The sequence below is a fragment of the Anas acuta genome, chromosome 20, assembly GCF_963932015.1.
Source record: "Anas acuta chromosome 20, bAnaAcu1.1, whole genome shotgun sequence".
In the NCBI taxonomy this organism is placed as follows: Eukaryota; Metazoa; Chordata; class Aves; order Anseriformes; family Anatidae; genus Anas; species Anas acuta.
Window position 1 is genome coordinate 550,932 of NC_088998.1, and position 15,397 is coordinate 566,328.

At 50.3% G+C, this 15,397-nt stretch overlaps 1 protein-coding gene across 1 annotated transcript; it reads right to left on the bottom strand.

Annotated features, from left to right (window-relative positions):
- On the bottom strand, positions 1 to 7,211 carry LOC137842841 (olfactory receptor 2A25-like). Its single transcript, XM_068657398.1, has 6 exons — positions 6,291 to 7,211; positions 5,944 to 6,027; positions 3,854 to 4,099; positions 3,322 to 3,430; positions 352 to 462; positions 1 to 125 (listed from the first exon to the last, which is right to left on the bottom strand). Exons 1-6 carry the CDS (start codon positions 7,209 to 7,211, stop codon positions 1 to 3), a joined length of 1,596 nt encoding a protein of 531 aa, XP_068513499.1.
- Positions 7,212 to 15,397: the final 8,186 nt, after the last annotated feature.

A 15,397-nucleotide genomic window follows, 5' to 3' on the forward strand; every position in this document is an offset into this window, starting at 1 on the left:
TCAGGTCTGCCTCTTGCTCTTACCGGTCTTGGGCAGTACAATCATCTGCTCCTCAGAAAGCCCCATCTGGCTCATGGTGTCTCTGAATTTCTTTAACATGTGGGGTTTCGCTTCAGCATCCCTACCTGCAGGGGACAGAGTGGTGGCTGCAGCCTGGCCAAAACTGTCCAAACCCTCCTCCTTCCAGGCATAGAGAGGCACATCTGGGTGCCGTGTTCGTGCCAGAGCAGACAGTCCAGACATCCCCAGAGTGACCAGGTGAAAACTTTCCTGCAGTTCCCATCCCACTTACTGAAGGGTCTGCCCCATACACCCCTTGCCTCCCCAGCTCTTGCTTTCTCCAAGACTTACTGTAGAGAAACAGCACTGAGATGATCCGCCCCTGGTACTCGCGGTCACTGAGGAGGAGGATGTGGTTGCTGTAGTCCGTATCTAGCAGCCTGCAGCTGGGGACATCTTCCTCTGCAGGAGAAAGCAGAGGGATACAGAGCTGGCAAGGAGAGAGCTCCATGCCCCCTTGCAGGAGGCAGGGAGATGGGAGAGGACTGTGAGCCATGGAGGGACACATTAGGTGTGGGATAGGGAGGGGTGAGCTCTGGGCATTGCCTCCCATTGGGCACAGGCTGAGCGTCCCCATGCCCAGGGCTGCCAGGGTTCCAGAAGTTGCCATGCAAGGCTGTGTGCAGCTTCTCACACATCTTGCCTGCCTCAGACCCATCTTGCACCCCCTCTGCCTCCCACACCCAAGCTTCTCCACCCTATACACCTGTACCCCTCCTCTGCACCCCCTACCCTCTGCTGTAACCCTCTCCAGCACACTTGTACACCCCTTATACACTCCCTGCCGTATCCTGTTCCTGAAGCTAGCACCACTCCCAGCCTGCATGGCTCCGGCTGCCACAGGCTTTGCTGAGCTGCTGCCATGCTCCCCTTTCTGCCTCCAGGGAGGCTCCCTGCACCTGCTTGCTGGCACAGCATGGGATCCCCATCACACCAGCCTCATCCCCAGTACTGCCTGTTCCACTCTCTGGCTGTGGGACGTGGTGGTGTCCAGCTCTCAGCCGGGCTGTCTCCATCTCAGGGTGTTCCCGTGGCCCCGGGACCAGCCAGGGCTGCATCCACCAAGAGTCAACAGTTCTTACCGTGGTTGTGAGAAGTGCCACTTCTTTCCTCAAGACCATCATCAGAGCTCCTAAACCCAGAAAAGCCTGAAGAAAGTCATTTATTTAGTCCTGAGAACAAAGAGTACTTTCAACATCCAATCCTGCAAGCTCTCACCCCTCCAGTGGGCCCTTGTGGTACTACGTTGCACCATGAGAGAGTCTGGGGCCCCCCAGCACTACACCCAATCTCTTGCTGGAAGGAGGTTAGGGCCCTCTCTGAGGATGCTCCTGAACAACCTCTCCCCAGATTAATCTCTTCTGGGACACCTGGTAATGTGGCTCCATTGTATGGTACAGAAAAAGGACCCTTAAATCCCAACCCTAGCATGATCAGTGGAGAATGCTGGCGAGCTGGAGGTGTGCGGGGCTGGGCTCTGGGACAGGGGAGATGGAGGTGTTCACAGGTCACCCAGGAGGCCTGGTGCAGACAGCCCAGGGACCTTTGCCATCACTCTGGGATCGGGGCATCTCCCAGAACCACCGCCAGGCCACAGCAGCTCCGTGGCTTGGTGGTGACAGGTGAGCTAGGCATGGGATCAGGGCCAGGCTGCGTGGCAGAGGTGTGCTGGGGGTCTGCTGAGTGGCACCAGCCCACAGTGAGGGCTGGGCTTGCCTGGGGAGAGGGGAAGGCATCACAGCATCTCCATTAAGGGACCTCCCTTGGCTACGGGGTCTATGCCAGCATCATCCTATGCTTTGTGACAGGGAATCCCTAGCTCCTGCTGGTCTGCTCTGCGGTGGTACATATTATTGCCTGCATGCGGGGCAATAGCCCAACTTGATGTCAGTGCCACAGAGGGTTCCTGTCCTGGGGATGACTTAAACCCTGCTGCTGGGTCAGGAACAGATCTCCCAACTCTGCCCTTGTGCTCCCCTGGTACTTACAGGAGTTTGTGTGTTGACTAGGTTGATCATTTTTTTTTAGGACCATCATCCTCTGCTCACATCCTTCAGGGCTGGGGAGCAAGCAAAGACCATCAGACTCTGGCTTATGGCATGCAACCCCCTCGGCTTTCCCAGTGCCCCTTTAGCTGGAGCAGCTCCACCACATTTCCTTTGGTCTCCTCAAAAAGTGGCTCAAGAGGTCATTTGGTTGCTCTAGCCCAAGTAGCTGCAGGGAGAGGCAGGAAGATGCAGCTGGGGCTTGAGCTGAGACAATTCCACTCAGAGACAAGGCACACCTAACAATGTCAGGGGTGGCTGGGCAGAAGCTGTCAAGAAAATGTTATGATTTTCATCCCTCATCATCCAACCAAGACTGGACTCCTTTCTAGGAGGAAGAGGTTCATCAATCTGATTTTTTTGGGGCTGACTGAAGAGGTAATGTGGGCTGTGTGGCACCCTCTAGTTAGTGCTAAAGAAAAGAAGAAATTAATTTTAAAGCATGTGAAGCCACATCATTCTTCTCCACTGGGAAGAAGCTTGGCTGAATTTGGCCTCTCTTTTTAGGCACACAGAATGACAAGTGAAGACAATCTTGCACTGGTAAAGATAGATTATATAGAAAAATGTTTAAATTTTCTTTGATTTAGTGACACTTCTCCAATCCCCTACACAGCCTGGTAGTGGAGCAAAGACAATAATCCTAAATCTTTGCTCTCACTGTTCACTTAGAGGTGCTTTACAAACACCCATGGATACACTGATTCTTTGGCTCCACCTGCAGCTAGAAGGAGCAAATCTCCCCCACCAGGCCAGAGGGTTTACTTGCACAGTTCCTTGCTCCATTTTTGCAAGACTAGGCTGTACTTTAAGTCTGAGTCAGCAGCAGGAGCAGATGTTGGACATCTCCTGTGTGGGCACATAACACAGTAGCCCCTCTAGTCTCACTTCTGTAGTCTCCAGCCACATGGCAGATGTTTCCATGTCCACTGTATTTTTCTACTTTTAGTTAATCACTGTTCAAGGTTGGAGGATGGAGGCCAGCTCTTGGAAACTCTGCTCCATGCACGCAAACAGCACACGTGTTAGCACATCAGGAAGCAATGACCTCCCCCAGGGGACCTATGCAGTTCTTCCTATGTTTTTTTAAGAACTCAAGAGCTAACTGAGAGGCTTTTTCAGAGCAAAAAGGAAAGGAGCCCATGGTGAAAGCCATAGCAAATGAGATTTTGCAGTGCAGCTTACCCAGAAATTAAAGTTGTTATGATTATTTCACCATTCTGTTGTGGTTTTACAGTGCTCACAGCCATCTTCGCATTTCTCTTGAAGTCCTCAATCCAGCTGGAGTGGGAAGCTATGGCAATGGTATGCCACTTCCCAGCAAGCTAGAGAGAATAGCTCTACACTCATTAATACAAAAAACAACGGGAGGTTCAGGGATAGAGCAGGAAGCCCCTAAAGCCTCCTCAGCTTAGGCTGCTGATGGGGTAGAAAAGCATTTCTTCTGCAATGCAGAGCAGTGGTCTGCCATAAAGAGCTAACCAGATGCAAAATCCACTAGGACAAACCCAGGTACTCAGTAATACTCACTAGCCATCTGACTGCCCCATGAGGGTGCTTAAGCACCCAGATGTTATGATTGTAAATGCCAGAAAGCCTGAGGGACTCTGACTCCCAGCAGGAGCTGGGGTCCTCACAGAAATGTGCAGGTGGGCTTTGTCTGATCTCTGCTCCCTTACGAAGGCTGTATCCAATCAAGGCAGCTTCCCCATCTTCCACCATGAGAAAATTCCCTCCAATGTCATTACCTTCTCTGCATCAAAATATTCCTTCTGAGGGATTTTTGCCTGGGCCTGCAGCACTGACAGAAGCATCAGCTCCAAGAGCAGGAACATGACCTTCATCTTCAGAGCTGGCCTCTTTCCAAGCACAACCTGGCAGCCATGCAGCACACCTGTGAGGACGTTGTGCTCCATGGGGACCTCCAAGCTTTTATGCTTGCACAGCTCCTCAGAGGCAGCAAGCAAACCTGTCTCTGGCCACACGCATGACGGCTGAAGACATTGCACAGATAACATCGGCAGCCGTGGCCTCAGCTGGCACTGTGTTTGTTTTTGCCTGCACCCGAACAGTGTGTTCCTGCCGGGCACAGGGCGATACGCTCAGCTCTGCGGCCAGGGGCAGGGAGAAGTGGGGAGGAATTCCCTGCCACTGACAGTGTCTGCGGGACCAAAGCAGGAAGCTCTGCAGAGTCATGCAGAGCCCCAAAAGGCACCTTCGGCACCTTTGGGTGCATCCCACCTAGTCCCATGGGCTTCAACTTGTCTGGTTTGCATATGTCATCCTGACTACATCCCTAAATCTTCCTTTGCTGTGGGTAAATCTCCACTCCCCCAGACTATTTTTGCTCAGATGCATTGTTCTAGAGCAGTGATCTCCACACTTTTTTAATCATACACCCCTCGCACTAAAAAGCTTTTGAGCACATACCTCCAATATAAATATAGTTATTTACAAATTACATACATGTAATACTACTGTACATTATAGAATATATTAAAAAATGGAAATTAAGAAAGGATGAGATAAAGATGATGTTTTAAAACAGTATTAAAATATTTTATTTATTAGTCGTACAAAAATATTTTCTTCCTTTACCCCAATGCATTGTCTTGCACACCCCTGGAGTGCACACACTCCACTTTGGAGACCATTGTTACAGAGAAAGCACAGATTTTTCCCAAATAAATAAGTATGATAAAAGGGAAATATATTTATTTTATCTTTTGTAGCAGACATTGGCCAAACATAGAGCACACTTAGGACTTGTGGTGCATGACCCTTCCCTGCCCCATGGGTTCTTCATCATCTTTTCCCTGTCTGTCACCTCAAGAGATGCATACTTGGCCAAATATGAGAATAGCTGTAACTGGCAGGAATAATTGTGAAAATGAACCCTCCTGGGTTTCAGCATCAGTAGCAAGGAGTGGATATCTGGCTCACATGTCCTGGGGACCATGGGTGAGAAGGAATATGCAATTCCCCTTTTATTGGCAAAGGAGCAGCCAATTTTGTATCTGTCCTGCAAACTGGATTCCCAAATTAGCTCTCCCTTGATGGTGTGCTCTGGGAGGGTGTGTCACATCCTTGCCTAAGCTGGATAAAGCACACTGGGTTCTGACTGGGAAACTCTTGGTTCCACCAGAGGAGGGGTTGCTTCCAATCACAGGAAACCATTTTTTCCCATAATTTCTGCTAAATAGGAGCCTTACAGAAGCTTGCAAAGAAATCACAGCCCAGCATTCGGCTGAGGTCCAAGAAGGATGTGAGGATGTTTCACTGTGCCTGTAGGCGTATCTTCTTGCACACAGTGAGATACGGTCACGGTGTTCTTCCACATCCCTTTATTTGTGGCCACCAGGCAACGCCTTCTCAGCTCTGTGTGGTGCCAAGAGCCCTGTGCACTCTTCCTGAAAGCACATCATGAACCAGAATAATCTGCTCTCCCAGGCATGTTCAGGTGCCACCTACACTCCTGCCTTGTCACCACCATTTTGCATGCGGAAGCAGATGTCTGTTCCTAGGATTGGCTTTGATTCCTGAAACTACAAAGATCAATCCCCTGACAATGGTTTTCCTACTTATACATATTTTATTGCATTAAGAGAAAGACATCCGGCTCTGCAGTGTCTGCAAGTCCAGCCCAGACAAGATTATCCACCACTTAGCAGGAGATGCTTACAGCAGGGCATTACTGCTGCACTTTGCAGTGTTTCACCTCAGAAAGAGCTTTGCTTAGGAATAAAAGCTCTTTCCAGGAAGCCTGACAAAACCTCAGTGCAGATAAATGATTAAAAAACAAACAAACAAAACAAAGCAAACAAACAATCAAACAAACAACAACAACAAGGATGACCAAGGACACCGTCACAACAAAGGCATTTTGTGGAGGTTCAGTACTGCTTCTCGACCTGGACAATACCTATTTCTTAGGAAAAAAGTTCACAGAATTGTTTTTTTTGGAAGAACTGTGACCAAGACCTAATGGTTTTATGGAATCCCCTCCTGGTCTATTCACATCTCCAGAGGTCACCCTTCTGCTTGCCACTGGTCCAAGAGAGCCCCACTGTCCCCCATCATCTTGGGTCATCAACAGCCAAGCTCCATGCATGGTGAAGGCAGAGGCTGTTCTGCAGCCCTGCCTGTGTCCTTGGTGGATCTCTGTGACAACGCTCTGTGCAGGGCTTTTCTGATGGCCCCCTGCACTTCATTATTTCTCAAGCTGTAAATGATGGGATTCAACATGGGGGTTATGACGGCGTACTGCAGGGCGAGGACCTTGCCCATCTCCTTGGAGGTGCTGGAGTGGGGCAGCAGATAGGCAATGGCCCCAGCACCAAAGAACAGGAACACGACAGTCAGGTGGGAGGTGCAGGTGGCAAAGGCCTTCTGCCCCCCTGCTCCCTTCTGGAGGACAGCCCAGAGGATGTGAACATACGACACGAGAGTAAGGAGGAAAGAGCCCATGGCAATAGTCCCAGCCAAAGCATACAGGACAGCCTTGTTGAAGCGAGCATTAGGGCTGCAGGACACATTCAGCAAGAAGGGTATCTCACAGAACAAGTGATTGATCACTTTGGACCCACAGAAGTGTAGGTGGGCTGTGAGAAAGGCCTGTATCAGAGATGAGAAGGAGCCACTCAGCCATGAAACAGCCACTAAACAGTGGCAAATCTTCTTGCTCATGAGCACTGCATAGTGAAGGGGGTGGCAGATGGCCAGGTACCGATCGTAGGCCATGGCAGCCAGGAGCACACACTCAGAGCCTCCAAAGCTAAGGAAGAAATAGATCTGTGTGATGCAGCCCGCAAAGGAAATGGTCTTCTGTGATGAGAAGGAATCCTTGAGGATCTTAGGGAGTGTGACAGAGGAGTAGCAGATATCCAGGAAGGAGAGGTGGCCCAGGAAGTAATACATGGGGGAGTGCAGGTGAGCATCCAGCCAGACGAGGTTCATTATGAGCAGGTTCCCCAGCAGAGTCACCAGGTAAATAAGCAAGAAACCCAGGCAGAGGGCCACCTGTGTGTTGTAAGTACTGGAAAACCCCAAGAGAAGGAATGAGGTGGGGCTGCTGAGATTTCCCCCCTGCAGGGATTCAGAACTCATCTACAGGGAGAGCAGGAGGACGTGAAGGACAGGTGGAAGCAGGGTGAGCACTCACCCCTGCCGTGGGATGTCTCCAGCCTTCTGCTCTGTTGTGTTGTGGGCTGAAGCCATGACACAGCCTCTGGCAACCCTCGCAACTCACATCGGGCTCCAGGGGCTCTGGGATGGGAAATGTCTATGGGGGAAGGTGATGAGTTTCAGCCCAGGGGGGTTCAGTCCTCAAGCCAACCCTGCAGGAGCCCACACCTGCACGGCCATGCCCATGTTCCCACTGCCCCGTAGCTGTTTCAGCTGGCACAGGGGCAACTCTGGCCCAGTGCTGCCAGTGGACTCTGGTAGAAACCTGACAGACCTGGCTGAAATGGTTCTAGCTCTTCAGGTACTTGTTTGAAGAGCCCATGGCACAGCAAAACCACTTCCCTGTGCCTCTGTCTGAGCTGGGGCAGGACCTGGTGATGAACGGGACAAAACTCTGCATCACCTGAAGAACACCTGAGAGCAGGGACATCACCACTGTAGTCCATAAGGATCCCAGGAACTGTTAAATGAGAACAAACAGGAGCAGTCCCTCTCTCCCCTTCAGGTTTCCTGGGCTGTACCTGGAGTGTGGTCTAAATATCCCCAAAAACATGGCAGGTTCGACTCTGCCTTGCTGAACTATTGCTGCCCTTCATAGCAGCAAGGTGTGTTTACATTTTTAATGAAAACATAGAAAGACCACGGACTGTGGGAGCACATCTCATCGTTCTGCTGGAAAAACAAAACAAAACAAAACAAACAAACAAAAACTTCAAATCAAAACCAAACCACCTTTAAAAGTTACAAAGACAGTGTCTGATTGCAAATACGGCACTGTAGTCTCATGAGCGCCTTGAGAAAGCACTGTAGGGAGGGAATTCTGAGAGATCACAGGACCAGAAAGGCATCTGAAGGTGATTGTGTTGTTCAAGTAGTTTGAGGGTGGCAAGGAAAAGCAGAGGCACCAGCCTGCAGGAAAAGGGAAAGACTCTGAATCTAATTAGAAACTGGAGTTCAGGGATACAGAAGATATTGAGTGCGAACCTAAATCTACTGAATTCTTAGGAAGAGCAGTAAGGAGACAATCAGTGATTTATGCTCAAACTTGCAAGAGGCAGTGTGTCACTGCTGGGGCTGACAGGGCAGTCACCAGGTTGTTGCAGAGGGAAGTGTGGGAGCATCTTCCAGGAGCGAGGAAGAGGTGGGTACCAGGCTGAGAAGGCTTGAGCTCCATCAAACAACATTGCAAGTTCTCTGCAAAAGACAACAAGGACATCCCCACAATGCTGGGGACGAGCTCCACAATGTGGAGATTCAGGGATGGGCTGTACGTTTGTCCTGGTACCCTGCAAATGGGCTGGATATGTACTTTGGGAGGGAGGGAGGTGCAGACAACCCAAGGTTTGGTCCCACAGGCAAGGCTGGAGCACTGGAACAACTGCGAGCTTCCATGTACATGCTCCTCCTAATGCAAGGAGGTGATCCATCAGGAGGGGAGAATCTTTCAGGGATCCAGGCTGGGAGAAATGACATATCAGGCTATGAACCACAAAGGGACTGGTGGCTGAAGAAAGGCATGTACTCTCCATGCTTTTTGTGGTATGTGCTGTTAAACAAGGGCAGAAAGCAGAGACAGAGGAAAGGGAAGCAGCTGTAGGGATAAGTAGCTTGTGTTCATGAAAGGACCTGCCTGACCAACCTCATTCTGGCTTGTATTAGGAACAGTGCAGCCAGCAGGACCAGGGGGGTGATCATCCCCTGTACTCTGCTCTGGTAAGGCCATACCTTGAGTGCTGTGTTCAGTTTTGGGCCCCTCACAACACAAAGGACATTGAGACCCGGAAACATGTCCAGAGAAGGGCTACGAAGCTAGTGAAGGGCCTGGAACACAAGTCCTGTAAGGAGCGGCTGAGGGAACTGTGGGTGTTCGGTCTGGAGAAGAGGAGGCTCAGGGGAGATCTTATTGCTCTCTGCAACTACCTGAAAGGAAGGTGAGCTGGAGGTCAGCCTCTTCTCACAGGTAACCAGTGATAGGACTACAGGGAATGGTCTCGAGTTGCACCAAGGGAGGTTTAGTTTGGAAATCAGGAGATATTTCTTCTCTGAAGGAGTGGTTACACATTGGAATGGGTTGCCCAGGGAGGTGGTGGCATCACCGTCCCAAGGCGTGTTTAAGGAAAGGTTGGACATGGTGATTAGGGACCTGCTGTAGTTGGTGACATTGGTAGTAGGGTGATGGTTGAACCAGATGATCTTGGAAGGCTTTTCCAACTTTAATGATTCTATGATAAGAGCAGGTGGGAAAATGGTACAGCCAAACAAAAGGCTGGTCTCTTCTGGCTCAGGAAGAGCAGATGATCCATAGGAAATAATACAAATGGTTGTGGCTTCAGGCAAAGCTGGTATGGAGCAGCTCAAACTGCTACATGGAGCATCCCATGACAACAGATATTCCTGGAGGTCAGTGAAACAGTTGGTGTAACCAGAGCAGACAATAGAGGATGCAGGAGGAGAGTGCAAGAAAGTGAGATGAGGAGGGTGGGTAACACAGCACAACACATTGAAAGGCACCATCAAAACATCTTCCTGGGTCCTAATCACCTTGGGAAGAAGGGAAAGGAAGGTCTGCCCTGACAGATCCCTCAACCAGACTGGGGCAAGAACAAAGCCACAAGAGAGAAATTCTGCCAGGAAGAATAACTCCTTGGAGAGGGGAGGCTGTAAATCACAGTCTTGTCTATAACGACCATTCCAGAAAGCCTAGAATCATAGAATATCCCAAGCTGGAAGGGACCCGTAAGGATCATCGAGTCCAACTCCTGGCACCACACAGGTCTACCCAAAAGTTTAGACCATGTGACTAAGTGCACGGTCCAAATGCTTCTTAAATTCCAACAGGCTTGGTGCAGTGACCACTTCCCTGGGGAGCCCGTTCCAGTATGCGACCACCCTGTCTGTGAAGAACCTCTTCCTGATGTCAAGCGTAGACTTCCCTGCCTCAGCTTGACACCATTGCTGTGGGTCCTGTCACTGGTGATTAAGGAGAGTAGGTCGGCGCCTGCCCCTCTACTCCCCCTCACGAGGAAGTTGTAGACCTCGATGAGGTCTCCCCTCAGCCTCCTCTTCTCCAGGCTGAACAGGCCCAGTGACCTCAGCTGCTCCTCATACGTCTTCCCCTCTAGTCCGTTCACATCTTCGTCACCCTCCTCTGGACACTCTCCAACAGCTTAACGTCCTTTTTGTACTGTGGTGCCCAGAACTGCACACAGTACTTGAGGTGAGGCCACACCAGTGCAGAGTAAAGCGGGACAATCACCTCCCTCGACTGACTGGCAATGCCGTGCTTGATGCACCCCAGGGTATGGTTGGCCCTCCTGGCTGCCAGGGCACACTGCTGATCAGGGCACACCCCTGGGTATGTCATCTCACATGTTTTTACCACGTCACAGCATGAAGTGAACTGATGGGGTTCTGGTACCTGAGTGGCTGGTAGAGCAGGGGTGTTGGACCAGCTGGCCTTCAGAGGTCCCTTCCAACCTCAATCATTCTGTGATTTTGTGATTCTAGCAAGCAAGCAATGTATGTGCACTGAGGAGGACATTTGGAATTAGTGGAAAGTCTGCAAGCAAAGAAAAGATCTCAAAATGCAACAAGAAAACTCTATAGTGAAAGACGAATGAGTGCAGGGAGACCATGAAAATGGTGTGCGGCCTTATGAGATTAATATACGTGCTTCAGCCATATATTTGAAGGAAAGGCAGCCCTATGGCACTTCTCAGTTCACCCAGACCCAGAATCGCCCAAACCCAGTTTTCCAGGAAGACAATTTATGGCAAAAGTGGGGTTGCAAGTGACAACATGAAGGTATGGGGACAGCAGCATCAAGCAGAGAGGAAAGTCCTCAGAGGTTTGTTGAATACCAGTGGGGCTGCAGGAAGGCTGCAACTGAATTTAGGAAGAATTAATGCCGCTTCTCCTTCAGTGAGTATGCAAAGCATTTTTGTGAGGAGAGCTACATCTGATAGGAGAATAAGAATCCAGCACTGGACATTTGCAAGGTTTTAGAGGAAAGAAAAGTTGAAGTTACAGTAAAATGTAACCCAGGCTTCCAAGGGGAGATTGTACCCAAAAACCCATCTGTCCAGCCCTTGGTTTCTCCAGCAGTGGGAATGGCACAATTGTCACTTTCCTGGATCTCAGAAAAAGATGTCTAAAATCCCATGTTAACCTTGAGAGGAACAGGGGTGAAGGGGCAAGGAGCAGTGGGGAAGCTCCTGGGAGACCTGGGGGGGATATGCTGGCCCCACTGAAGTTGTTCCAGAGCAGAGCACCATGCATTGCGATGTGCTGGGAAATGGGAAGCCATGAGCTGGGAGTTGCCGATGAGAACTAGCTGGGCACAGGAGCTCTGTGACTGTGGAGCAGTGTGCTGGCCCACAGGGATATCAGCAGGACACCCAGCAATCTGGCCAGCCCAGGATAATGACAAATCATGAGTGTGGCAGGGGAAGGCAAACTGGCTGTGGGGACAGGAGGAAAGCTTTCCAGTCTATGTGCGAAAATAGTGATGCTGAGATATGTTAGTGAGACCTTGCCAGGTGGTGCGTAGGGAGCTCGCTTGAGGAAGAGGGAACTGTTCTGCCATGGCACTATGCCTGCAGAAGGGAGAGCCCCTGGGGAGCACATGTTGCGATGCGGTCAGCCTGGAGCAGCAAAGCCCAGCAGGGAAGCAACTGCTGCATGGGGGAGCAGAGCCATTCGCTAGAGCATGCTGCTGTGGGTGGGCCTGGCACGGACAAGCCTGTGTCAGCTAACAGCTTAAACCCAATTTCAAAAATGATTTGTACTTTGGAATCACATCCTTAGTTCTAATGCACCAAGATTTGGACAAGGAGTCAAGGTGCCATGTGGTGCCTTCTCATACGGTTTAGACCCCACAGTGATTACATACCAGCGTAAATACAGGAGGAGTTTTGGTTCCTAAATGTTTGACACCAATTAAATCTTTTAATTTTACCTAAAATAAATATGCTCTGACTGTAAGTAGATGTCCACAGAGCCTTTAGTGTCAGTTTACTGAAGTGGAGGTAGAAAACTACATGCCTGGAAGTTAGCACAAAGACCAGAAACCCCCAGCTCTCTCCCTTGCATACCACGGCCCTCTGCCCCCCCCACACCTGGGAGCATACCCAGGCCTCCGGTCTCCCCAGAGGATCACCACAAACCAGCTTGGCTTCTCTGGCACTAGTTGGGATATAAGTGGCATCTTCGTTTCATTTTCCAGTAACTGTAGGGGTTTGCCATTACGTTTGCTGATCTAATAGCCATTAACTGGATGATCAGCCAGTCACTGGAAGTGTCTGTTTGCCTTTCTGTTAATTACATACCTTTTGATTTCCAATCAAATCTAATACAAGACAAGTGAGCTCAATATAGAAGCTGATCAGTGCTGCTCTTTGTAGAGCACACACCAACCCTATGGTCTTGCTGGGTTTGCAAAGCTACATCATGTCAAGACTGGGAGCAGACAGCAAGCACTGTGACATAAGCAAGTGACACATCTGCTCCCAGGCAGAGCCGTGTTTACAGGAGGGGCAGGGCTCGCCTGGTGCTGTGAGCAGGCGAGCTGCAGCGGTGTGAACTTTGAGACGTGTCCCAGGCCCCTGGGTACTCAACAAGCCACTGGGCCATGAGCAGCACTGAAAGGGCCTGCATCTGCCAGTCCTGGGAGAGGGCGACAGAGCAGAGCAGAGCTGGCCTTGCAGGGCTCTGCATGGGGTGAACGCCGGCCCTCCTCGACCCTACAGCTGTCCTGCCCTTGAGCAGTTCCCCCCACATCAGCTGGGGACATGCGAGGACCCAGTGCCTGTACAGCTTACCTTGAGAAGATGCTTCTTCTCCTCATGCCAGGTGTGTATGGTAGCAAAAGTGGTTTGGGATGCCAGGGTGAATTCAATATACCCCTTGGAGGCACATGGGAAAAGATCCCCTGTTACAGCAGAGTCTGTAATTGCTCATGCACAGCCCCTTGAGCCATTCCCGTTAGGATGTTGTGGGAGCAGGGAAGCACACTGCGAGTGAAGACAACAGAGTCCTGTGGGCAGTGTCAACCAAGAGCACCCCCATGAGGCAGCCCCAGCCCTCCAGAGGCTGGGCCTGGAGGCAGGTCTGAAGCTGTCTGAACGTCCCAGCAGCTGCATGCTCTCAAAGGGGTGGTCCTGTTGTGCGGCTGGGGTAGTGCTGTAGGCAATGCAGCCCAGTTGATTCAGAGACACCTGGGAGCAAGAGCTTGAGTCTGGGAACATGTCAGTTTTCCTCACTTTTTTTCCCTCACTTGTTTTCCTCACTTTTGCAACCAAGAATGTACTTCCTGGCCTTCTTGGATAACCTTGGTTTCTTCTAGACAAGCTGGTCTGGATTTAAGAGTGATATAGGGGGGGTCTAGCAAGTGCAAGGTGTGTTGTTTCTGTGCTCAAAGAAGCTGTTCAGAGACCTTTCACCTCTGAGAAGTTTGGGACTCTGGAAAGGAGGTTTCCCCCCAGATTCACCAGTCTTCAAAGGGCAGTGTGGGGCCTGAGAACATCCACATCTTTGAAGTTAGGGGAGTGATGGGGAAGCTGGCCAGGAACAGGAGCATCTCTCTCTGACACAGCACTTCTCCCTGCCCCAATGAATGCCCCAAACTGGACCTTGCTCTCCAGATGTGGTCTCACAAGTGTTCCTGGCCACTCTTTGCTAACCCAGAAGAGGATGCACTCGGCTGCCTTTCCTGCAATGGCACCCTGAAGACTGATGCTCATTTTGTTGATGCACAGGGCAAAGCTGCCATCTCACCCACAGGCCCATACTGCCCTGTTGCTTGCGGTTAACCTCTCAAGAGGCAGTACTTTGCATATGCCTTGGCTGAACACCAGGAGGTTTGTACTACCCCATTTTGGGGGGCTGCTGAGGTCTCTTTGAATGACAGCCCTATCTGCCAGAACAGCAGCCAGTCCCCAGAGCTTTGTTGTCCCCAAGATGCACATCATCATTGACAATGGACATTGCTTGGAGTGACACATCTTCACACATTTCAGGAGATGCTGGACCTGGCAGGTTGGGAAGTCCACAGTCATGTGGCTCACCACCCTCAGGTCACCCAACACTTTGCATCAGCTGTGTTGGGTCAGCTAGTCATAGAGCCAAGGTATAAAGTCACATCCTGAGATGATCCAAGTTGAAAATAGCTACGTGCTTTCAACAGTGCACCTGGAGGAAGCAGGAACACCCAAAGTCTGCCATTTTTTCTGTGCCAGTGTCTCATGAAGCTATGGCCCAAAAGGGCACCTTGCTGCCCCAGCAACAGTGAGTTTTTTCTTTACTTTTAACAGGTCTCAATTGGTGTCATTAAAAGTTTCTGAACTTCTGCAGTCTCAACTTCTGAAAAGGCTCCAAGGGCCTTGTTGTGCCACTTCAGTGCCTGGAGACAGGAGCTATATTTGCCCCTTCCCAAACTCAGGAACAAAAACAGTGTTTATTCTTCTGTTGGGCTTGGACCCAGCACAGAGGTGTCTTTAAGCAGTAATTAGCAATTTAGAGGTGACTCACCCCTCACCCATGAGATTTCAGATAGTTGCTGCCTATGCCACAGAGCCATTGCCCATCAAGGCAAGACCCCACAGGGGACAGACCTCAAGACCAGGGTGCTAAGGAAAGGCTCAGCTGGGCTGGCACCAGATCCCAGGTACAGTGGCAGCCCATCATCTCACTTCATGCAGTCCAAGATGGACAGACAAGATCTGACAAGATCATGCTGCAGTAGTGACTCCTGCTGCAACAACCATATTGCCAGCTGACAACAGCGGTGCCAGCACCAATTGCATGCAATGGGACATCCACAAGGTTCTAACACAGATCCTGAGCTTCAGGGGGAACCTGATTCATGGGGAATCAAAGTGCTCTTCTCAATACGGCGAGTGCTATGCTCAGAACCAGAGATGCTCCGATACATTTACATTTTATTTTTAAAAGGGGGAAAAAAGTAAAGTCAAAAGGGTTAAATGTCACACGTAGCACAGAGATTGTTTATCTTTGCTCTGAGCACTTAAGCTGTTATTAGAAAATACAAACCTTAAACAAAGTCATAAAGCGAAACCAGTGCATTAAAATCAATTTAAAGAAGCTTGTTG

What these genes read in the sequence shown, in the direction of transcription:
- LOC137842841 (XM_068657398.1), bottom strand. Translation starts at nt 7,211, where the DNA reads ATGAGTTCTGAATCCCTGCAGGGGGGAAATCTCAGCAGCCCCACCTCA. An exon ending in TGGTCATCCTTGTTGTTGTT is followed by an intron (nt 4,100 to 5,943) that starts GTTTGTTTGATT and finishes CAATGTCTTCAG; the next exon opens with CCGTCATGCGTGTGGCCAGA. An exon ending in TGTAAAACCACAACAGAATG is followed by an intron (nt 463 to 3,321) that starts GTGAAATAATCA and finishes TTTCTCCTGCAG; the next exon opens with AGGAAGATGTCCCCAGCTGC.